Consider the following 25,698-nt stretch of genomic DNA (forward strand, 5'->3'; position numbering starts at 1 on the left):
TTAATTATTCGTTGTATTGTCTGTTTTTCGTCAGATTGCCTCCTGGTGTTATTATTTGTTACCACAAGATAACAGATTATAATTCTCTGTGAAAGATTTTTGAAAAGAAGTTGAAAAGGCTGTTTGTGTTCATGAACCCCAAATTAGGGACTACAGTGCTTTGTTGTTGTTTTTTTCTGTTGTATCTTGATGGCTTTGTTTTTGTTTGTTTTGTCTGTTTATGGTGTACTTAATAATGTACTTATTGTGTATGAATATATGATTTGTATACATGAATAAATAGAAGAGGAAAAAGAGAGAAACAAACATGGACTTAAAATTACCAGATTTACCGTTTGAGCATATGTTTCGCCTTACTTGCTGTACAGAGTAGCTGTAGATAGCGGTATCGTGGGTCCATGTGCTCCCCGAAAAGTCCCATTTTCGACTGGAGGTGCCCATGTGAATTTCTCCAGTCGTTTCTAATTTCTCCCATTTTTCCTGCAGCACGTGAACGTACATTAGACTTGTATTTTGACTTTGTGTCGTTACAGCGCCCCCGCGTGGTCATCTCCAGGCAGCGCTGCCGCCGTGGTACTTAAGGATACAGTGAAGTAGGCTAACATGAACAGGACGGGGGAGGCGGTAGGGCAGAGGATAAACAGCAACAACACTGTGTCGCACAGCAGGGTCCATGTGTAATGCAGAATCATTGTTTTGAAGGAGAAAGATATCGTTCAACTACGGTAAGCGAAACTCAGTGTCACTCAGTCACCACAGGTCATCTTAGCTTTGTGGGCTGCTAGCTTACTAGCTAACGTGAAGGTAATGTAGTAGCTCATAGCCCGGGGTCTTTCAGTGGGACAGCGGAAACGGCGAATAGCACCCAACTAATGTGTATGTTAACTGCTTTTGCATTGATTATTGCGAAAATACTCACACGTAAACCACAACGGCGCTTTAACCAACTGTAATGACTTGTTTCACGATTCAGCATAAATTGAGATAAAATGACCAGCTGCTTACTTTATATGAACTGCTGTGACCAACAAGGTAGTTGTTTGGCATAGCAGTGAATTTACACAGAAACCGTAACTTCCTGTGATCTGTTTATTTCAACACATTGTTACAACTATTTCTTCTTTATGTCTCAACTATTTTCGCTTCCATGTGGGCCTGAGCCGATAAGAAGGGGGCCCTAAAACTATCCATCGTTAATGTCACATTTTTTAAATGGAGATACTACTCTTTTTTTGTATTATTATCATCATTATTATTATTGTTATTATTATTATTAATAAAGGCACGTCGTGAATCGCTTAGCCCACTGGCTACCGTTTGTTAACCAGTCACTTTATGAAATGGGGCCATGAGGCAGCTAATGTTTTGTTATGTTGGCTCAGGTCTCAGTCATGTGTCTCTCAAGCGCAACATAAATAGCTGTACGAGTCAGATGTCATCTCCCCGTAGTTACCTTGTCATCATCATTGTCATCATCATCTCATTAAGTTTGTTGTCTTTTGTCCCTGGGCACATATTACTTCTATTGCCGCATTAGTCATTGTGTTGTATGTAAGGGTTTTTTGTTTGTAGATTTACTAAGGCGCATGACTAGGTTCTCTGAGCTCCACTGATGCTGAATTCATATGAACACAGCGGACAGGTAGCTCCCTCCCAGTCTCAGTCTGAACAGATATTGATTTTAGGCTTTGTTTTTAATGAAAAACAACCTTGCATGGTTCCTCCTCTCCCGTTTCCTCCAGGCTCATTATCATGGCTCATGCCTCCAACATTCACCAGAATTGATCTGACCTTCCACTGGCATATGTGGACAAAAACTAGTCAGAAGTCAAGATGAATTTAACGGACTCTTCTTCATTGTGGTTTTTGCACATAGTGCAGAAATCCATAAATTATGAATGATATGTGGCTCATGTCAATAATTCAGCCCTCCCAGGCTAGTACCCTTATGTCAGGCAGGCAGATTCTGCTCTGTATGTATAAGGAATCCTGAGAAGCCCAGTGTGTTGTCAAAAATTAAGGTTGAAAATTGAAATTGCAATTTGAAAACAAAGGATGCTATGAAATATTTTCCCATTTTTTATTTCAATGTAAAAATGTAATACATGTTGGAAGCAGTTCTCATCTACTCACACATGTTCTCATCCTCCTTTACGGTAGTAATGTTTTGCTGGTGCTCAATCTTGCTTTAAATCTATAATGCAGTAAATAACGCTTGACTTGTTAAACCCTACGTGACAGAAGAAGTAGACACCTTATTCTCTTTTGCAGGATGTGTAGAGTCTCTGTCAACCCCTCAGGGAGAGTATTACTTTGAAGCAAAGCAAGGTCAGTTTCTCAGTGGAATAACCTTGTTGACAACTGTGGTGGTGGGGCTGGTGTACACCTCAGGAAGATGGCATCACCCTTTGTGCCTATCCCCGTGCCCATGGACAGAGCCTTGTCAGGTGGCAACAACAAGCTGAGACGGCCACAGCGAGCTTCGTCATTAGGTAGCGTGTCCAGCAGCTCAGAGGACCACAGAAGAGGATGTGGAGGACTGGGCACCCAGCGCCAATCCCGTTGCATGGACAGAGACAGAGGCAGTCGCAGCCGGACGCCACCACCCCTCCAGAGCCCTGTGACGCGGACCAGGGTTAACGGGACACTGGAGCCCTCTGTGGAGTACTCCAGCTGTCCCCGCTCTATATCAGATCCTTCAGGTAGTCAGCAAGAAGAGGAGAGGCCTATCACCCCAACTGTCCTGGGGTATGAAGTCATGGAGGAGAGGGCCAAGTTCACGGTATGAAAGCAAATATTCAATTAAAGTTGTCTTTGTGACATTTCTGTTCGACAATCACATGCTACAAAATTTATGGTGTGACGACCTGTGGATTGTTAGTATGGGGCCCATGTATCAATGTCCTATTTACATAAGTGTCATCGGATTGACATGCCTTGACACATGAAACATATTAAAGATATTAAGTGCAAAGTAAACGTTTGCCAGACTTTTGTTATTTACTTACAAACCATCTTCAAACACCTAAAAAGCTTGGAGTAACTGTACTTTCATTAACTGTAAATGAGTTGTCAGAAGGCTTTGTGCACTCCACCACAGAGGCTGAACTATGATATAATTGTGTGTCTTCTTTTTTTATCACCTAACAAATAAGGTGATGTCATTTCCCTCATTTTCCCTCTTTGTTTTGTTTGATGTGAAACTTGTCTTAATGATTGGGTATAATTCCTCACCAGTCCTGCGGTTTGTGAGATTGTGTGTTGTCTTTTTACTGCTTTAGGTGTACAAGGTCCTGGTCAGGAAGACTCCAGATGAGAGCTGGGTTGTTTTTAGACGGTACACAGACTTCTCCCGACTCAACGACAAGGTGTGTCTCAGCATGTTGTCTCTACATATACAGTATTTTAATAGTATGCAAAGTATCAATAGCCTTTGCTTTCAAGACTATCTGAAGCTCTTTCCTTTGTTGTTGGATCATCTGTCCACATCTGTCCGTTATTTCTGATCATCAGTTCTTTGTTTCCAGCATACTGTCTTTTGTTTTTGAACATACTGTGGAAGTGATTGGAGCTACACAAAGAAGCCTACTGTTTCTAAACACCCATTGGGCCCTCGCCAAGTTGGGGAACAAGTCTCTCATGGTTTCATGAGGGAGAATTCGGTCACTCATTAAAGAGGTGAAAATATTAAGTCATGTGAAAATAATATTACTGTAACCCACAGCAAAGGAGATGACTATTAGATAACTGCAACAGATACAGACACACATTTCTGCAGACCTGCAAACTTAATAATCCAGTAATGTTATGCACAAGTGGTCCACATGGTGGAGTAGTGGCAAGCACTGTTGCCTCACATTAAGATGGTCTCACTCTGTACGGAGTTTGGATAAAGTGATCGATAAACAGTGAGTGATGCACAAATACAACTCGGAAAATGAACTTCATATCATTTGATTGGAGGCAGTATCAGTAGATAAATATATAAAATATTGTAGCAGTAAATAATATCGTATACTCTGGTAGCCTTCACAAAATGCTTCAGGCATGTATATATATCATATCAACTAAGTATGCACAGAAAACTGTGATGAACATGTCTGTTCAAACCCGAGAATAATTTGTGTAATTTTATTTGTGGCAGAAACATGTAAGTAGGTGCCATTATTTGTGTGAGCGATGTCCTTTGTGACCGACTTTGATAAATTCATTTTTAGTTACTAATAATGTTGTTTTTTTGCATACCTTGGTAGAGTTATTTAAGGTGGCACATTGCTACTGTCTGTCTCTCTGGATATTTTCTGTTGTTTGAATTCTTTGTAAACCCTAGAGATTCGAAGAAATCCTAGGGTTTCTCAGAAATACTCAAACCAGCCTGTCTGGCATTAATAAACACATCACATTCAGAGTCACTTAAATCACCTTTCTTTTAAACTGAAGCTTGGCCCGGGAACACTCTGAAGCTGTAACTTCAGCAAGTCATCTTGACAATGAATGTGTGCCTAAATGCAGTGAGTTGCTGCTGTGTTATTAGCTGATTAAATATTTGTCTAACAAGCAGTTGAACTGCTGTACCTAATAAAATGACTGGTGGGTGTACAGGGAAAAGTTAAATACATGTAATAGATTATGAATAAAACAAATTAATTAAATTCCTGTAATTCATGTATGTAAGGGTTAAAACAGGTGAAGCATTCATGCACAAAGAATTGAAAAATGGGAACACCCTACATTCAATATGAAGATAGAGGGCAGACAAGGGGTGTGGATGTCCTTTCCTCCATTCCTGTGGCTTTTCCACGGAGGCAGCTCCTTGTTCTCACACACACACACACACACACACACAGCTGAGTGCAATTTCTTTTCTTGTTGAAAGCCTCAGTGTTAAGGCTTGGAATGGCTTAAATCTCAGGTTAATTTTCTCATCTTGTCTTGTCTGGCTCACGTGCATGAACATCTGCATTCTCTTTACCTGTTCACATATTAAGCATTGTAAAATTCAAGTTAGTCAAAGTTGTGTTACATGTGACCCAAGAGACAAGCCAAATGCATGCATGCATGCATGTAATTGAGATAAATGATCGCATGGATGTATAGCATGGTCCACACATCAACAGTGCTGCCTAGAGTGTATAGCTGGCACCAAACATTGTTGTTTTAGAAGTTTGGACCTTTACCCATTGCTCTTAGATCATAAACAAGCCACTATGCATATACCACCCCTCCTCCTGAGTAAACTGACATCCAGGCTTGTTGATACTATGTTTCCCAAAGTGGATCTTAGCTGTCATTTATTGTTTTTCTTAATTTGTATACATCTCTTTAGGGAATCTGATGCATTTCCAAGCATTTTCTTGCTCATAGGGTAAAGGTGGATGTCCGCCGAACAAGACACGGCAAGAATCTGTGCCACTGTGATTGATAATCTGACATGGTGACCATCGTGAATGACCAAAATGATTGATCAGGGTATTTTAAGTGTGGTAGTACGAGTTATTTCACTGAGTGCTGACTTTGTGAGCCAGCCTTGGACGCGGGTGGACACTTGCCGTTACTGATCATATGGCTGCCAGCAAGGACAGAAGGAAAAATGGGGTATGACTACTTAACAAAAAGCGAACCAAATAAAATGTCTGTTTAGATCTATGATATATCAAGAATATGTTATCTCCTTTTCTTTCAATTAGACAGCCTTTTCTGGCTGGAAACTGCAGTTTGTAAGCAGCCCATTCCACCATACTGGAGACCATGGAGTAATTTTGTAGTCATTAATTCACTGCTATATCCATGTTCATTTGGGGAAAGTGTGTCCACTGGCAAGATCAAGCAGTGAGCATATTTTTAAGATGTCGTTGACCTAAACAGCTTTTTTAAATCATGTGTACCAGTCAGTTTACAATTTTCCATATAAAGTATATAATTGCTCCCTAATAGAGCAGCAGCTGTGGTCATTTTATTTTGGGTCTTATATGATGATTATAGCTAGTGATCCTTCCTGTCCAGAAAAAAGCATCAAAGCAACTGCATAACTTCTCAGACAACATCATTCACGTCTCTCATCTGTCCATGCTTGCCTAATTTTTTCCCCTCAGTCACATTTTTAACATCATGTGTTTTACATACTATGAACGTCATAAAGATGTGTAATGTCCCCGGGCAGCTGTGGTAGAGGCTCCTTTTTATATTTCATTAAATCTTGTACTTTATACAGTCTACATTCATGAATTTGAAGAGGAAGAGGCAAAAATAGAAAGATGAAAGAACACAGAATGGCAGAACACATTATAGAACCAACAAGCTGATTTTATCAACTAATATTAGCACAGCACAGATTTATTAGCACTTAAATACATGATGACCAACCATAAACAAGACATTTCAGACCAGAAACCAGGGCTTCTGCTGGTTCTTAAAAGCCTTAAATCCAATGAATCATAGGCCCTGAAATGTCTTCAATCCAGTTTGAATCAGTCAAAACATGTGATTTGATCATCAAATTAATGTTTCTTTTAAAGTTGCATAAACTCAAGCTACAAAATTAAACTTGAATGGATTTAAAATCCATTTTGCTGGGGCAACTTTAAGTTAGCCCACATTTAGACCCTGCTGTACACTATTACAAAAAGCAAAGTTAATTGTGGAAGCACGTGGGTATTAGGACAGTGTCATGTTTGGCAGTAAGAGGAGTAAAATGCCAGGGTTTGCATGCGTGTTGACTTGGACAACACAGAGGTTAAAAGAAGTAAATTATTCTTAAAGATGCATTTTATTGTGGCTCTAATGCATCTTTACTTGTATAAATGGGAACACAATTGGAAAAAAACAAAACTAACACAGTACATAAGTAAAATACAAAGAGCAAGAATGGAACTTGGTAATAAAAGTCCTGATAAGAAAAGATGTAGATCCCCTCCAATATTATAATGGCCAGTTGAATCACAATGCATGTCACTGTCAGCTATTATTACCATTATCTCTTATATTATTCTCCTTGTTTATGAATTCTACTAACTAATACTAACTATAGAGCTCCGGATGTCACATGACTCATGTTGGCAGGAAAAGCTTTTGCAATAATGAACAGGGACAGTGCCAGTTTCAAGTCATCGGAGATTAATGTGCCCCTTAAATCCAGCGAGACCGAACAATATATCACTGAACCTGACAGTTTTGTCAATGCCGCCGTTGTGCTTTTAAGTATGGAAACACCTGTCCTGCAGTATTCTGACATCTTAAACTTTCAGATAAACTGTCCCTCCTACTTCTGTCAAAAGAACACTTTCACACCACAACAAAAGCATGTAAAAAAAAAAAAAGATATTGAAGTGAATTAGCACTGGTGTTCTATCTCCTGGGTGTTGCATGATGGGATTGCGTGACATCAGCTACCAAAGCTTTTTTGCTTGTTATTTTTGTGGCGAAACAGTATGTTTGTGTCCTGTTCTAGAAGTGTTAATTTCTAACCATCTCTTATTCATTCATTCATTGTCAACTGCTAATCCTCCACATAAGGGTTGCAGGGCCACAATCTCCATACTGAGATGCCCTTGTTCTAACTGGGTCGCAAACGTGGACCTTCTTAACCATCTGTTACGTTATTTAAAATGTATTTTTAACTTTTTAACAGATCCATTTAGAGGTGAACAGTAACAGCTGTGTGGCTGAGAGGGTGGGCAGTTGAATAGATGGGGCATCACCACTTTGCTCTGAACAACATTGTTAACAAAGACCATTGTTGTTTTGGGGGTGTGCGATGGAATATATTTTGAGACGGAGGCACTCAGGGCTGGCATCAGGCTTTGCAGACATGTTGGTTAAATGTGAAGGTGGAAGATTACTAGAGCATGTAATGCAGCAGAGTGTGAGCACAGGCTGTTTCTCATGGTCTCTGCACAAACTGTCACACCAGTGAGCTCATATAGTTGCTAAATCATTATTCTTTACCATGGCTGCTGTAACTGCATGTACATCATTTGATTCTCACTCTGCGTGTGTGTGTTTGTGTGCAGCTAAAGGAGATGTTTCCAGGCTTCCGTCTCTCATTGCCGCCTAAACGCTGGTTTAAAGACAACTATGACACCGACTTCCTGGAGGACAGACAGTTGGGACTACAGGCCTTCCTGCAAAACTTGGTTGCACATAAAGACATTTCTAATTGGTACGTGATAATTAATCAAGTTAGTAGGTTCATTTTATTGCTGCAACTTTGCACAAATTGTAGGTGTTATAAGATTATAATGTTTGTAAGATTGTCTGGTATTATTTCTTTCAAGAAAGAAAATGCACAGCTACAGCTAAAACTCTGGCAATGTCTGCCTGTGTGGACAGTAAAAACTTTATGGATATTTTGCCAAACCTAGAGATGGAGAGATTACCGCTGAACCGTTTTACAGCGTGACAACTGTGTAAAGCCCTCGGTTAGGCTAATTTAAAATGCATCAATTCTGCTACCTTTGTATTTTCAAGCGATGATTGAAAACAACGCTGCCTCAATTTTCAATAGAATAAAAAAAAAAACAAGCAGAACATCCACTTTCTGAGTTGTTCAACTCTCAGCTGTGATTGAAAAAGCTTACTTTCAGTTTCACGTTGTGATCATTCTCAAATATTCTTCCTCTAAATTCTCAGCATTGTAATTTCTGATTTGTTTACACTTGCATGCACATGTCCTGTATATCTTCAGCTGAAATGGACACAGATTTTATTTGTTTGAAAAATGAAAATTAAGTTTAGATTTAGCCTTAGAGAGCACTGAGTGTAAATTGTAAAACAGTTTGTCAGTTTATTATGGAAGTGTGGCAAGACAAATGAATGCTATGGCAATCTCTGACATTAATGGTTAAACACTGTTCCACCATTCTTTCTCTTTGACAGCCTGGCAGTGAGAGAGTTTCTCTGCCTTGATGACCCTCCTGGTCCCTTTGATAGTTTGGAGGAGAGCAGGGTGAGTGTCTGCATATTGCACTGAAAACGTCATATAGCCTATTATTCATTTGTGTGCATGTATCCAGAGTCTATTCCACTGAGTGCAATCTTATAAATTAGATTAACATTGTCTGAAATGTGAATGTTTCTCCCGAATTTGTTATCTGCACAGACACATCCATTTTTGTTATCATTGGATTCAGCTTTGATGAACCACAGGATGACGTGTGCTTGTGTAATTCTTCTTCTTCTTCAAACAAGTGTATTACAAGTGTCTGCCAAAGCATCTTTCTTTGGATACAGACCATGAGTGTATATATCTTCTCTGTGCAGATAATCAGACCCAGGACTGTGTGAAATGGGGAAACAAATCTTACCATTTGATATATCACGATATAAATCAAATCACTATTTCTGTTGCTTAAAGGTAAGGCAGGGCAATATATCTTGATATTTTTAGGCTATATCCTGACATTCAAGACATATCAGGATATGAAGCTGTAGACAGGTCGTTTCTCTGAGCTCATGAAAAGGTGAACAATAAAAGTTAGTTTTGAACTTTTAGTTTTTGAAAGATTTCTAAAAACAAATGTATGACAGGTCAGGGTTCTCACCAGGATTTGTTCACAGCACTTAGGACTACAATACTCACACGGATGTTAGTATTGTAGGGGAGTTCCGCAGGCATCCCCCCGGAAAATTTTTGAATTTATAACCGTCTGCAACACTATTTCCTGCATTTCGAGGGCCAAATTTTGTTTAGTAAAGCTATTATTACGATGGTACTGATTAAAAAAGGAAAAGAAAACATCAGAAAAGCCCCCCTACGCCGGTTGAAACACAGCATAGGGGCCAAAATCACAGCGTGGGGGATCAAAATCAAAGTGTAGGGGCCCCCTGCACTCAACTGTGCTGGCGAGAACCCTGCAGGTGGTCTAATAATTTTGTATATATATATATATATATATATATATATATATATATATATATATATCTGTATATATATGTATGTATATATATATATATATATGTATAAAAGTAATCTTTAATTTCACAAATGTATTCAATATAATAAATATGGTGATTATATCAGTGAAGTAGCCTTTAAAACCAGGAAACTTCATCACGTATACACCGTATCATGATTTCCAAAATCAATATATTGCCCAGCCCTAATAGGACCCTTACATCATGCAGTGGACTCACTGTCTTCAGGAAAGAGTTCATACCCGGAAAAATGAAGTGTCATGGTATTTATTGTTTTCTTGTCTCTACAGCACATGGCATCTGCTACACCTGGACTTGAATGTGTTTATTGATTATAGTTCTATAGCTGCCCTTAAAAATAATAAAACCACCACTTTATTTTTTATCTGGACATTTACCACACAAATGAAAGTGCAGAATGTGCTGTGAATTATCTGATGACGTGCAGTCCTCCCGCTTGCCTTTATTGACTGCCTTGATGGTCCTCTGCCTAATGTTTATGCTATCTACAAGTATGTTTTTCTCCTCCTACCAGGCATTTTGTGAGACTCTGGAGGAGAGCAACTATCGTCTCCAGAAGGAGGTGTTAGAGAAGCAGAGGGAAATCGACTTCCTGAATAGGAGGCTGGAGGAGAGGGAGCAGGCCATTCTGCTACTGGAGAAACATATCAAGTCAGTACACACACACAAGAATGCAAAATAGAAGATTAGAGTCACGTGTAACTCACATCTGGTTCACACTGTGCACTACATCACAGGCAGAACCAATGACTGTAATAATTGGAGTTTACAGATATCTAAAATAATCGAATGTAGTGTTTAAGTCAATATGAACCATCTGGTTGTGTGCGTCTCATTGTCTCAGTCAGGAATGCGTGAGCCCACAGGGAGACTGTGGGCTCTCGGCTCAGGGCAGTGAGAGCAGCGCAGATGCAGATGTGGAATCGTCCGCAGCAGAAGCTGATCAGGACATACCTGAGAACACTGGGTAAAGAAAAACCGCACGCAAACACCACACGCAGGACATGCACTTGCAGTGACCCAGCAACACTCACAGCTTTATATTTAATCAAATTAGAAACGGATAATTATTTAACCTTTTCAAGTAAATCTCAGTGTTCTTTTATATGCTGCCGTGTAATTATAATTTTATTCTGTTCCATGTTTTTGTCATTATTTTATTTATTATCACTTAATTAGTGATCAAAGATCAATGGTCCCATGCTCTACCCATCCTGTAAAATAGTAAACCCTTCTCACAATAAATATTTCTTAACTTACTAGTTAAAAGCAAATCACACTAGTTATGTAGTACCACACATACAGTCAATTTTAGGTAATTGGTGAATGTGCCATTCTGGTAATAATTCACTATAAGACACCTTTTCCTTCCTCCTTTCAGTTTAACGCAGGTATTTTCTTTTAGACCATGTCATTTTTCTTAACATTGGTTAAGAGGTTTTATAAAATTAAAGATAGGAGGATATGTACCCTCAGGTGTTGGGCTGTGCAGTGAAAATCCTGCTTTATGCAATGTCAAACTATTTTTGTAAACTAGGTAATTTAACAAAAGGTTTTTATGTTATATTAATGTTCCCTACACTGCAAGAAAACTTGTGTAGCTATTATAATAATGTAAAAGTTCATGTTAAAAAGAAAAAAAAAAAAAATGCTCCTAATGATTTGTTGAATGAACACACTGTTTTTTACCCCCATGTCCCCATTGCACTCTTTTCAAACCAGACAAAATTACTACCTTTTGTCAACTTGTGTTGATTTTATTAGCCTTAGCATCACAAATGGAAACAGTATGCAGTTATGGATGCTGCCATCTTCGTGATCACGTACTGGTGATGTCGTATAAAGACTACTACACTCTTAGGATGATGAATTAGAGATGCATTGTCAATGTCCCACCAATACATGTGCTCAGCTAATCACAAAACTATTTCAAAACAAACTTATCAGAGGGCCCCCAGTTTGACACTTCTTATTTAGATGTTTCACAGCTGGTGTAGATCGTTCCTACAAATCTCTGCTGCAGTCCAGAAGGGTCAAACTGTATGGATAACTGAGCAAAATGTGATGGAAAGCGGAACATGTCAAAGCTAGAAGAAATAGTCTAAGCAGTTGACCTGAATAAGACCACTGCTTATTCACCATCTATACTGAATTTGACAAAGCAATGTATCACATAATCAAATTACTTAAAAAGATCTATTGATCTCAAACAGGCACAAGAGTAATGGAATTAAATCATGAGCGCGGCTCCTTTCTAGGAAAAGTATTTTCATCCTGATGTTGACGTAGCAGCAGAGCAACAGGACCACTGCTGCTGTTTTGTGTCATGTTATCCAATGCAAAGTTTTTTTCATCTGAAGTTACTTCTATTAAACATTGACAGGCTATTTTTACTAGATCATGTCCTGAATAAATGTAATGTCTTTTACATGATACAGTTTGTCAAGTTTTCTCCTCTTCAGAAATATCTAACTCTAAAGCAGCCATTCTCAAACTATGAATTTAAAACCCATATTTTTTCCCCACGGAACAGCAAAACCTTAAATCACAACTTTCATCCACACGTAAGGATTTGTATATTCATTGATAATATTTCTTTCTTAAAAAGGCCCACAACCCACATATGGAGGATAAAGTGGTAGATAAATAGACGAGTGAGTGGGTGAATATTTCTTTCATAAAAGGGCAGAAAATTGAATTTGAATCATCCTTTGCATATCTTGGGCAAAAAACTCCATAAATTATTTATAATAATCTGTCCACACTCACAGCAAACTGCTGACAAAACTGAAAACTATTTTTCTATTTGTTTATTTAAGTGATCTTTCATGAAAAACCTACAGTACCTTCATCGCCCACAAGAGAGCCACTTCCCACACTTTGAGAACTACTGCTCTAAACTCATCTTTCAATGACATCATATGTTGGGGCCCAGAAATCAGTGTTCATGTTCAACATATGTGTCTGGCTTTGTAGAACATGGATTCTCAACCTTGGGCATGAATTCTTGGGGGTGTAGAAAACGAAATTCAAAATAAAATACCAAGAATATACCATTATATATCAGTTCAATTTTCTGCAGAATGAATTTCAAGTGAGCCATCATGGGAGTGTTATGTTTATTTATTGATTTATTTATTTATTTATTTATTCATTCATTCATTCATTCATTTGTTTATATTGTTAGTTAGTTATTTCTTTGTTTGTTATTATCCTACAGCACACATCTGATGCAGTTTAATTTAAGCAGGGGTTCCAAGTTACATACAAGGAACTGTGTCAGAACCAGACACAAAACTGAGAATTTTGCTTAAACAGAAACATTGTACAGTTATATACTGTATGTATGTATGTATGTATATATATATATATATATATATATATGTATATATATATATGTATATGTATGTATTACATGTCATTTAGCAGACGCTTTTATCCACAGCAACTCACAAAGGAATTTAGTACAACCTGCCAGGGGTGGAGTTGAATTTGCAACCATGAAGTCTTTTGCACATAGGGTACCAGTCTTAACCACTGAGCTACCCCACCCCTACATATATGTGTATACACTCAAAGTTGTGCACAAATAAATCATAAACTTAAGAATCATGCTCGTCTAGAAGAAGAAGAAATGTACTTGTTGCTGTTATTTGTTTGTTTTTATGAACATCATGCTGAAATTAGAGCCACACATTTTAGACTGTACACATGTATGGGTAAATGCAAATGTAAGTCTCAGTTTTGATTATTCTCATGTAAGTACCACCTTGCTGTTTTCACATATTTTTCCTTTCCCTTGTTTTTTTTTTTGCCTTCACATTTCACAGCAGTGCTGATCCAGTTTGAAAAAAAAGAGCCATAACACGTGAGGTACTTACATATCAGCTCAGCAGGACAGTCCTGTAGCATGCTGTCTTTTTTCTCGATGTTCTTTCTGTACAGTAGCGTGCACCCCACTGCTGTTCTACAGTGGAAGTGTAGTGTTTTTTTAGTTTAACGGTGCCTAAGTTTTGTTTTAAAGTCTATGTTAATACAATACTCACATGTTTTCTGTGCGGTGAATCGTGAATGTCCTCCTGTCCACATTGGCTGTACATATGGAATGTGGGTATTGTGCTAAAGATTTACTTTGAAAATGTTCAGACCTCTCCTTTGAATGCTCACAGTCAGAATGTTTATCAATGTTGGGGTGAGGTCACTTTCAGTTCTGCTATGTCAGGCAAAACCCTTCAGTTCTGTTCAATTCAGGGAACATTCAGTCCCCAAACAAGCTTTGAGTGCTCCACTTTCATGAAAATGTGGGACCTTAAAAGAAATAAGTGTATCATACACCAGAGATTTTGGTATTTTTGTTATTTATAAGAATTGCTCAACAAAAATTGATTTTAACAGCTCAGTGACATAGCCACTAACCATATAACGTCCACCTTAATAGACGCAAATTGAGTGAGGCATCTTTGCAGTGTTCTGAAAATGACTTGTCCCCAACTTGTGGTGTGTATTTGTCGTACTGTAATGTCGTATTCTCTCTGTGCCTTCCTCTCTGTGCTATACTGCTCCCCTGCATCATATATGACTAACTTTGTGTCTCTCCTTCACATGGGAATGTGTGTGCTCACTACACTCGGCAAGCACTTTATTCAAAACACACACTGTACTGATACAAAAGGGCTTTTGTATCAGTATAGTTTGTTTTTTCCTCCCTTACTTCTCTGAGAACCACCGTTGATTGTTTCCAAAAGATGTTGGAAGCTTGATTAATTGGCAGTGAAGGTCCACACAGTGTCAAGAAAACATTCCCTCGTATTGTTGAAACATTAGCAGCGACTGTTGACACGGTGAAGCAGGTTCATGTTTCTATGTTTTTTCACTCGTCAACTCTCCAGTGTTGGTGAGTCCTGTTTCTACTGCAGCCTCAGATTTTCTGGCATGACCTGCTCTTGTTTACATATGTTTGATACGTGACATTTAATGAGATCAGCAGTTCCTGAAATACCCAAACCAGCCTGTATGACACCAACAGTGTCCATGGTCCTTCTCACATTTTTCACTCATTCTTTTACTTAAACTATTATAGTAATTTGAATGTGAGAAGCTGTCAGGTGGGAAGGAGCATAGTTTGCCATGTTCTATCGTAGGGGTTCTATTGATAAATAGAATTGATATTTTATCAACGATAGCATTTACAAAAACAAATATGATTGTGTTTGCAGACGTGATCAAATTGAGGAGATTTCTTGAATGTGACGTGAAGCTCCGCTAAGCTCAACGCACTGTAGATCCCACAGAAGTGATGAAATTTACCAGAGTCTTTGAATGCATCTCATTAGCCACCACCATCAGCAACAACATGATGTGAACTCTGCATTACTTTTAGTGTCTCTCATGTGCTGGAGTTTAATATATTCGACAAGTAGTACTATCGTATATTCATGTAGCATTTTTGTGTGTGTGTTTGATGTTGTATTAACAAAGCCTCCTTGATTACCATGGGCTTGTTTACTTGATAGCTCCAATGTTATAAGAATACTGAATGCAAACTGGTTTAATAGCCAAAGCTAGTCTGAAAGAAAGTGGTTTACCGATCACTATTTTACCAATTCTCATGTTTGGTGTGAACATCAATTGCAGCTCTTGACCATTATGTGCAGGAGTACTGGTGTTCCTAATAATGTGCTCAATGAGTGTCTGGAGCCATTTTAGGTTGATTGTACTTCAGGGTTTCCACTTTCCATCCCATGGAACTCACTTGACATCTGATGCTGGATAATCACAGTGTCAGATATCATCTGTGTGAAATTCTGAAATTGAGTATGAAGTTTGATGGTTCCAGGACTTTAAGAGACAAAAAGTCAAATTTCTTGTCTTGTCACTTGTACGTATAAACATTACCATAACCTCAACTATTCACAAATCCTGACACCAGTGGTCTCTGTCAAACCATGTGAGATGAGAGAGTCAGAGAGGAAACCTGTCTCCGTTGATGGTGTTGTTAACATGTTATGTCCTGTCTGCCTTCTCCTATGCTGTGAACATTTTCCTCTCTCCTTCACACACTCATCGTCTTGGATTTTGCCTATCTATCTGTCTTCATGTTCTCTTAAGTGTACACTTATCACGAAGCAGTTCATTGGAGTCAGATGCTAAATATGTTTCTTCCTGTCCTCAGAGGGAGATGTGAGGTGCAGCTGGTGCGATCTTCAGCCTGTTGGTGCGGACCGTCACTCAGCACCTCTCCTCCAGTCATCCAGGTCACCCAGCTCTGTCAGCAGAAGCTGGAACACTGATGTCAGCGGTTTCTTCCACTTTCTCCTCAATCTGCATGTCCTTCAATTTGAGGGCTAATGAAAACTTATCTTTTGTTTTTTCTGCAACCTCACAGCCTTTCATCACAACTCCCCCTTCTTTAAGATTATTGCCAATATTTTGCGTTTCAGCCTGATCTGAGGCAGCCTTCCATGTAACTCTGTGTATAGGATGGAAGAGGAACGGTTTTATACTGATGGAGCTTTCCACCTACGAAGGCTTCATTCTGAAGATCTTGTGCAACTTAAGAAGCTCGACTTCTTCTGGTTTTGTCTTTAACTACCACAGTGGCCAAAGTTGGGCTTCTTGACCAAAACAATAAGGGAACTTAAGATTAAGAATCACATGGCTGGATCTTTTCATGACTTTCACAACTGTGACAATCTACAGAAAACATGGATCCTGATTCCCTCAGCTTCTGCAGACATGTGTCGACAGAAGCTCTCCGCTCTCGCAGAAGAAACGACATGCCCACGCAGATACACCAGTAACTAAACATCTGGGTGAATAAACATCTCAGGAGACGCGATGGTAACCAAGTGAGTGTCACAGAGGACGTGGCAGTTCTCTCTACTGCCAGCTGCTGTCATTGCCATCGACTGACCCCTCGTGTTTTCGCTGCGTTATGTGTCCGGTAAGACACATATTGTAGCGAGAGAGAGCCAAGTAAATGAAGCCTATTGTTTACTTTTTGGGGTAACGTAAAGGACAGTTAATCATGTAGTTTCCCATTCAATCTGCATTTATACATTAATGGCTGCTTCTAGACAATAATTAAATATGTGCAAAAGCACGGGCATTGGAATCAAAATACTAATTATTAAAAAGAAACACTCTTTATTACCAGCCAGGTGATATTTTGCTTCAGTTGCATTAATATTTACAACATTAAACCTCTACTGGCACCCTATCTGATAACAGTGTAGAGCAGAGTGGGGTTTGTTGGGATATGGGTATAATTTAACATTTCACACATTTTGCCCTTCCTCTGCTGGAGGTGTTAAGATATTCACTTCCTAAAAGGATGTATGCCCCTACGATGATACAGTTTATTTGATTAGAGTTCTGCCTGTGGTGCTCAAACTGCTCTAATTTCACTGGAACTACTGTTGACAGCACGGTTTCCTGAGTGAGTTGCAGGAATGGCAGAATCTCCGCAGGCAGATGTCTGAGAAAACCCCACAACATGCATTGTAAGAACCACCTGCAAGGAAAGACCCCCTGCTGAATATGTGGGCACGTTTTTTTGTTGTTTGGGTGAAACGTATCCTCTATGACACCTGGAAACAGTCAGTGTGATTCTTCTCTACCTGGTAAAATAAATCCCAGAAGTTATAACCTGAGAAGAGCAATTCTGAAAGACGGTGAACATGAAGGGCAGAGCCTTGCAATTTCAACACAGCCTTGGTTTTATGAAATCAGAGATCATAGTACTGTCATTTTACAAAGAACTAAGGTGACGCTAGTTGCTTTTAGCTCTGTTGAGCCTTGTTGCTGTTGTATCACCGTGAAATAACATCCCCTGAAGCCATTTTCTTAAACCCAAATACGATGTGAGTCGACAGAGGTTTCACATGTGTGTAGCAGCTAGCTGTGTGTGTGTGTGTTTGTCCCCTAAGAAAACACACATAAATACACACCTGTTGTCTTGAAGAGCGAGTAGATGTGGAAATTGTTTCAAACTAGCCGGGAGAAGGTCCTGTGATGCACTTTATGGATGAATGGTGATGGTAATTGTGAATTATTTGTTAGGATTTGGTTTTAATGACTTCATTAGTTTGAGATGGGGAAAAAAAATGTCATAGTTCCCATGTGTTGAAATGTGATGAATGTTGGTTCTTTTCCTTTTTTTGTACGTTCACGTAAGAAGTGCCTTGACTATATTTCACCTAACTTTTCGTTTGACTCGTGTGAATAGCTTTATGTGTTTGTGTGGAAAACAGATGCAAGATGTTCTTCTGATGGAAATACTGTTTTAAATAAATAACACTCGTATGTGCAAGTCATTGCTTAGAATAGACTGGATGACATGTTTTTTTGTCAAGAGCAAATTTATTCATATGAACCCTTGGTTCACATATACACCTATAGTTGCACTATAAATGATGATTAACGTTTGGTATCGCTACAGAAGTCCTGGATTTGCAAAGATAAATCACTAAAATGATGGTTTGAAATGAATACTGTAATTACTGTAATGTCCTTTATCGGAAATAAATATTTAATTCACATGGAATTAAAGCCTGCAACGGTATATCAAAGACACATGTTTCTTGTTTCCTCGCAGCCAAGGTCAGTACCGTCGTGTGATTAAATGTCACCCGTGCCTTGTTTTTGGGTGAAACAAACTGCTGGGCTTCATATTTCACAGAAAGTTTGTAGACCTACACGTTCATCATGTTTTCAATATATATAAACTCGGACAAATCCTCCGCTCCTTTAACTTCAAATACAGTGTAAACAGTGCTGAGCATTTTGGGGATTATGTGCGTTTGTACGTCAGTGGTAAAGGCCGCAGCCTTGCTTCTGCTTCTTGTCATCACGGCATAATGTTTCAGCACATTTCAGTGACTTTGATGCCAACAGAATGCTTTTAGTTAAATTCTCCAACTACAGTATTTCCCTTTTTCTTTACTATTATTATTATGATTACTATCTGCTTATTTCTTTATCCCAATCTCCCACATCAAAAGCATCAATGGCATTCAAAGTAGTTATTTACTTTCTCTCATCTTTCATCGCTTACATCTTCCACATCTGTCATAAGTGCACAATTTATATCCCATTTTGTATTCAGCCTCGTCTCTTTAACACAGTTGGCTTTTTTTTACCTTTTTTTGACGGTGCCCCCTCAAGCACAGTTGATGTCAGAATTTCCTCTGTTAATTTAGCTGGCCGAGTGTCAAAGGCATGCATTTACAGGCAAGATCTTGATGCCCAATTTCAACATGTTGCCTATATCATATCTTTCAAAGACCTGCTTATACTGTCTTTGAAAAGTGACCCATAGCTGACATTTGCATTGATACTGATTTCAGGGAGACAACCCACTGCATTCCATTTACAACTTGGAAGCTTGGGATCGTAACTCAGAGTATTGCGAGGTTGCTCCGAGTTTCTATGTTAGAAGTCTGAGTTCCAGCTACAAAAGGAGCGCAGCATTGGCTACGGACCTGAAGTGAAAGTGGTGAGAATTTAGAAATCCTAGTCCCCAAGACTCAAAAGGCATGAAACCTCGGCATGAGTCCACTGGCGTGACCCCTGGTTCTCCATGTCACCAGTCAAAAGAGAGTAATCGTGGATAGTGTCCCTGTGTATTTGTCTCATTCAGACATAAGAGTTGCTTTGGCGGGAATATGTGATGTGTCCCTCTGAGATAGCTGCTTCATGTATGATTTATTTACTCATACTCAGCATTCCTTACTGTCTTTTCTTGGGGAAATGCACATGTTCTAGTGTTCTAACTGTTTTCCTATTTATCCTGTTGTGCAGCTGGTGGTGTTTGTATCTCCATGTATGGCTGACGTACTCATCTCACCGTAGCTACCTCTGAGACGCATGCGTTGTCTAGGGAGAGTGATTATGCAACTGTAGAGTGGGTGGGTGAGGTGTAAACAGCAGTCTTCCACATTCATACTTATGTACAAACAGTCAACAGGTATGCTGACAAACCTGTTAACTGGAAAAAAAGAAAAGGGTCATGGGTGTAGGATGAAAGAAACCCATTTGCACAACATGTGTGGAATCTCTTTTTTCCTTTTATGTGGGAGAAGTTTGACAAAACCCCACATGACTGAAATAGTTTGTTGTCAAGCAAAGGGAGAGCAATAAACCATATTTTTACATCCACAAGGGATGGTGTGACATTCCCCTTTACCCCCGTTACGGTGGCCTTCTCACCCCCGAAACATTCAGTCAAGTTTAGACTCAAGAAGATAGTTTGTCGTTAGCTGTTTTTGAAAGAGTTCATTTAAAACTCTAATGTGATTGATCAGCAGAGGTTGCAATTGAGTCAGATTTAATAAGGTTTGAACAGACTCCATGAAAACTGGCACCAACAACCTTACCACGTTCAAAGTCACTAAAATCGTCATACTGACCATTTCTACATGCCTAAAAGCATGAAGTCGCTGCCATGGAATAATAGCAGAAGGTCAAGATCGACCATGGATTGGCTGATATTTGCATCAACAAGCACTTAAACAGGTGTATAGCTGAGGACGTTGTGTGTGAGATGAGTGTAATTTTGGTCACAAACAAGTGAAATATATCAGAGATTGTTAATATTATCACAGCCAGCCGAGTCAATGTATATACTCATTTATATTAATATTAATTAAAATTAATTAATATTAAAAATGGTATTGTATGTATAAACTCCCAGTTTTCAGCTGCATTGCTGATGTCAGTGGATGATTTGTAAGGTGTCAACAGAAGTTTAAAACAATGTTTTATTTACTGGGACTATTATTATATCACTGTGTTTTACCATAAAATGTATTATATTAAGTTATCTTGCACATTTTGAAGTTAGAGTGTGCCCGATCAAACTTTACTACTGGTTTTCTCACTTGTTTGCACTCTTGCCTTTGCAGCAAGAAGACCAGCACAAGGGCCTTTCCTGCGTGGAGTTTATCCTCAGTGTCGTGAGTGAGTGATCTACCAATGCTATTGCCATTAAATCATGTCGCTCCGACAAATTCTCGTTCACGCTTCTGTCTTTGGCCGTTTAGTAAACTGATGGCTTTCTCATTTTTCCCGCACTGCCAGTGATATATTTCGTGTGCGTCAAACTCCAAATTGACAGAGAAAATATGAGCTTGCTTTGTCTGATCTTGCCTCGTTGCACCCCTGGAGGCTTTAAACATATATTGGCCCTTAAAATTTTACAATTTGCCTTAAATCTCTGGGCACCTTTGCCACCTTTGCCACATCGTAAATTACCGACCCCGTCAACCCTCACGTTCCTCCTCCAAACGTTGCCTGAGTGGAAACAGATGGAGACGCGGGCTTTTAAACGTGGAGGTGACAAGCTTTCATCGTGTCCATTATCAGAATCCTTGAGTGTGAACACCATCACTGCCAATCACAGTTGAAAGTCATAAACACCCACAATTATTGCATAGACATTTAACCCACAAATGAGCGGAAACTCTACCCGTTCTCACTGAAGATGAAAGCAAATGATGGTGAATTATAGTAGGTTTGGTCGTCCCATGTGAACAGGACCTAAGCTCTGGTGACCAGCTGTTCGTCAGCAGCAGACACTGCGACCGTCTGATGCTGGTTTATTGGAGGTTCCCCACAACTGTTGAAAGACAACTGGGGATGCCATCTTTGTTACTTACACCTCTGAACTTTGGATCACACTACCCTTAGATATCAGGGAAGCCAGCTCAGTAGATATGACTTATCTTTTTGTTGTAGGTTGTCTTCAATGTTTTTCTGACCAAGGACCCCCAAACTGATGGACAGATGTAGCAGGGACCCCCTATTATACTATACTGTATATATTTTATATAATTGCTTTTATGTTAAACTGGGCTTAGTGCCATGAATAAACAAATAAATAAATAACCTTGTTAATATCAACAATGTATTCCTGGCTCCGCTAGTTTTCATGCCGATGTGTCCTTGTGCAAGGCACTTAACCTGTTCCTGTGGCTTTGAGTGGTCATCAAGACTAGAAAAGCACTATATAAATACAAGCCATTACCTTTTAGTGCCACTGCCATGCATTGACATAACTGTTACAATATGGTGGAGTTGTGTTAATGTTTATTTAAAGACATTTCAATTTATAGTTATTTATAACTTAAATAAATATATTAAAGCAAATGAAAAAATAGTCTAATCACCAGTACCTCCGCTTCTTAAATCAAGTGCGCCATGACCAACGGCCACCATGTGTCACAGCTGCTGCTGTTCCTTCACCATGCAGCCCTGTTGTATATCTGTCATTTATGTTACGCTGCGTTATATGGCAGATATGCAACACCTAACTTAGTAAAGTAAAAACAAAAAGCTAATGTCGTGCACAGCCTGTCTCTGTGTGTGTGTGATGAGACAGAGACACTGCAGTGTTTTGGTAATCACTCAGGAGCGGGATAGAAGTTACACTGGAGCGCTCAAGATGTCGTTGCTTATTTAAAACTGTGAAAATCTACGCACGTTGTGCAGGTGGCAAATGCACGTGCACTCATCAGCACAACTGTGAGTGTGTTTGTCTTAAAATGAGCTGAGGTCGGGTGCATTGTTAGCACATTGCTATCTTGAGGCACTGGCACCAAAAACATTACTACAATACCATTTTGTCCATGATAAAGATGGTGTGATGAAACAGTGATTCCGAGAAACTCAAGACTATTTCATTTATGATAAATCATGAATCATGATGTACGCGTGACACAACAGACACCGTTTTTGCTGTGTGAAAGTCCATATAATATAGTACCTCCTCAACGTGGGTGGAGTCATCACAGCATGTGTGCATGAAACTGCCAGGAGGAGAAAGAGGAGGCAACAGAATAGAGAGACCAGGATATCATGACCACTTGATTTATCATCGCTGACATTTATTTTATTTGGACTTGTAGCTCTGTTTCTCCTTGTGTTTGTTATTTGTTTTCTTCCTGTTAAGTTTTACTTCCTGTGTTGTCTCCCCTGTTGATTGTCTGCCCCGCCCCATTGTGATTCACCTGTGTCCTATTTGTCTCACCTTGTTTCTTTCATGTTACATGTTCTGTTGCTCTGGTTTTCATGTGTTCCTGTTTTGCTTTATTAAAGAGTTGTTTGTTCATTTTTTCCAACTTTTATCGTGTCATAGTCGTGGTACTTAAAGCAGCAGCTTTGACAGCAGCAATTATAATTGTCTATATTCTAGACTACTATAGACTACAATGCACCTTTGGTGCATATCAATTGCTGTATTTAACTTTATTCCTTTATTGTATAATTTATTGTGAGAAATTGCAAAATAAGACTTTCATTGCCCAGTGCAAGCACTTGCTGTGTACATGATGATAAACATCTTGAATATATATATATAGTGTAATTATTTTAATTATTTGTCAATTCTTTTGTTGGAACACACCCAGAAAATATGGGACCAAGTATAATAGCTTTAAAATAAGCACACTTTATTAGGTTACAGGGTCATGTGGTTGGGGTTTGACCTGCATTTGAACAAAAGCATGATCCTGGCTTTGTTATAACTGGAGTGGAACCCTAATTAATGCTGCGTTTGTCCTACTAATTTATGCAAGAAGGACATCTGCTGGTGAAAGTGCAGCCAAATGTGGACCCCTGGATGCACATGACATGACTGGGTTCTCCAGACATGTATTCAGACAATATTCAGATTAAGTGTGACCCCGCCTATCGCCCTATGTCAGCTGAGATTGGCATAGAACCCCCTGCAACCCTCATAAAGCAGTAGAAAATGGATGGATATATGACTCACCTGTGTCTTATTAGTTTCACTTGTAGCCTCTGCACTCCCCATTCTCTTTGTTGAGTTCCTGAGGTCTTAGTTCCTGTTCCCTGTGTTTCTCAGTATTTTTGCTTTAGTTTGTTTTTTAGCCTTTTGTATTTTTGTTAACTTAAGTAGACAGGTGTTGACAATAGCTCACATTGTCTCCACGTGATCTTAAAATATTTGAAGGAACAATAGATCAACCATGTTCTGGTAAACTCGCTGCCAGCAAACAAAATTCATTCCAAACATTGTTGGGGCTGTCAGTCAATAGCAAATGACAGGTTTGTGATTACGGGGCAGGGGAGATAAAATCTTGGTGTTGTATACTTCCAGTCACTCAACTCAGTATTTGCACCTCATAGGTCCAGTAATGGGTCAGTGACAAGCAAACAAGTACGGGCAAATTCCAATGAGGATGTGAGTGGACATGCCTGTAGCACCCATTAGATGGGGGGGAAGAAACCGAAGATAAAGCTGTGTTGTTAAGAAAGAAGGTGCAAGTGTTGATGAGAATGAAAACAACACGTCACCTTAAAGCTGCCTTTACTGGGCCTTTGTGAACAGGCTGCAGTGAGACTTTTAGTGGTCAAGGGGGAGGTGCCTAGTTTATTGGGATGTGAATCCACTTGAAGTATGCGAGAGCAGTGTGGGACAACTGCAAAGCCACACAGTCCCATATGTCATGAAAGCTAAAGTGGAGGCAGAGTTCGGAGAGGCTGCGGCGGTTAGGTTTCATCGAACCTGTTCAGTTCTCTGACTGGACAGCCCTGATCGTACCTGTGCTAAAGGAAGATGGCGGGCCATGTACTGTATATGCAGTAATTACAAACTGACAATAAACCAAGCCTCACAGCGCGACAACTACCCCTTTCCTTACGCAGGCAAGTGTGCAAACATTTACAAAGCTGGATATAACTAAGCCACACATAAAACAATTGCCCGCCAGATGAGAACTCTAAGCAGTACATGACTATAAAGTACACGACAGGAACCTGTTTAAATAAAGTTGCCTTTTGTTTGACATTGCATCGTGTTCAGATATTTTTCAACACACTGTGGATCTTCTCCCTGTCTGCTTCAGTGACACATTGATTGCTGGCAGGGCAGAGAAGCTGTGTCTGAAGCGCAGTGTATTTCCCAAGCTCCAAATGTCACTAGATGCCACAAGATTTAAGCTCAGGGTTTTCTGGTGGAAGAAAAGGTGAGGGCAACACAAGAGGCTACAAGTCCAAAGAACATAGCAGGCTAGAACTAAATAGCCTAATGGTTATGCGTCACACAGTCTCACAGCAGCAGAAAAAGGATACTCTCAGCTCGGAAAGGAGGAAGTAGATGTTGTTTTTGCTGTAAAATGCTTGCATTAGTATTTATATTGTCGCCTCTTTACCATCATTACATGTCCTGTGTAGTCAAATGTTCATATATGGACTGAGAGAGACGCAGTATTAAAGATGCTGGCCAGCAACAGTGAAGCAGATAAGATCAAACCTTACGTTAGTCAGCAGGAGATAAGTGTTATTGATGGTTGTGTCCTCTGAGGCTCCAGGATGATTGTCCCACTTCCAGGATGTGCACACTCGCATGAAAAAACTCACTATAGGTGCATTGGCCTGAAATGGACTGCACCTTAAGAGATAAGGTGAATGCCTGTTCACTTAACCTATGTTTACATGGAGTAATCAGAATAAAAGCCTGCTCGGAATAAAAATGTCATGTATCAATCAATCCTAAAATTCTGATCCAATACAGCCCATTAGAAAACAAATTTCATTCCAAAGGAGAGGGCTGGTGTATGTCGATCGTCAGTCAGATTGGTGTTCACAGTCAGATTTCAAGTGGTTTCTTTGCTGCCCAGACTTTCAAAACCAATCTGGACAATATGTGCATCTGTAAAACTTCTGGCAATCTGATCAAAGTCAAGATCACAGGTTACTCTGCTAATCAGGAGCTTCTGGGTGCACCCGTGTTGTTCTTCCACA

The 25,698-nt window shown here is 39.4% G+C and overlaps 1 protein-coding gene across 3 annotated transcripts; it reads left to right on the forward strand.

Annotated features, from left to right (window-relative positions):
• The first annotated feature begins 553 nt into the window (after positions 1 to 553).
• On the forward strand, positions 554 to 18,496 carry snx16 (sorting nexin 16). 3 transcript variants are annotated; one of them, XM_044033782.1, is made up of 9 exons: positions 554 to 725; positions 2,272 to 2,782; positions 3,282 to 3,368; positions 8,010 to 8,158; positions 8,875 to 8,944; positions 10,448 to 10,584; positions 10,778 to 10,900; positions 13,764 to 13,806; positions 16,106 to 18,496. In XM_044033782.1, exons 2-8 carry the CDS (start codon positions 2,396 to 2,398, stop codon positions 13,780 to 13,782), a joined length of 972 nt encoding a protein of 323 aa, XP_043889717.1. In that variant the 5' UTR covers positions 554 to 725; positions 2,272 to 2,395; the 3' UTR covers positions 13,783 to 13,806; positions 16,106 to 18,496. The 3 variants fall into 3 exon arrangements, with proteins under 3 accessions (XP_043889717.1, XP_043889698.1, XP_043889706.1); XM_044033763.1 differs by lacking the exon at positions 13,764 to 13,806; XM_044033771.1 differs by lacking the exon at positions 13,764 to 13,806 and having other exon boundaries at positions 2,392 to 2,782.
• Positions 18,497 to 25,698: the final 7,202 nt, after the last annotated feature.

The sequence above is a fragment of the Solea senegalensis genome, linkage group LG1, assembly GCF_019176455.1.
Source record: "Solea senegalensis isolate Sse05_10M linkage group LG1, IFAPA_SoseM_1, whole genome shotgun sequence".
Lineage (NCBI taxonomy): Eukaryota > Metazoa > Chordata > Actinopteri > Pleuronectiformes > Soleidae > Solea > Solea senegalensis.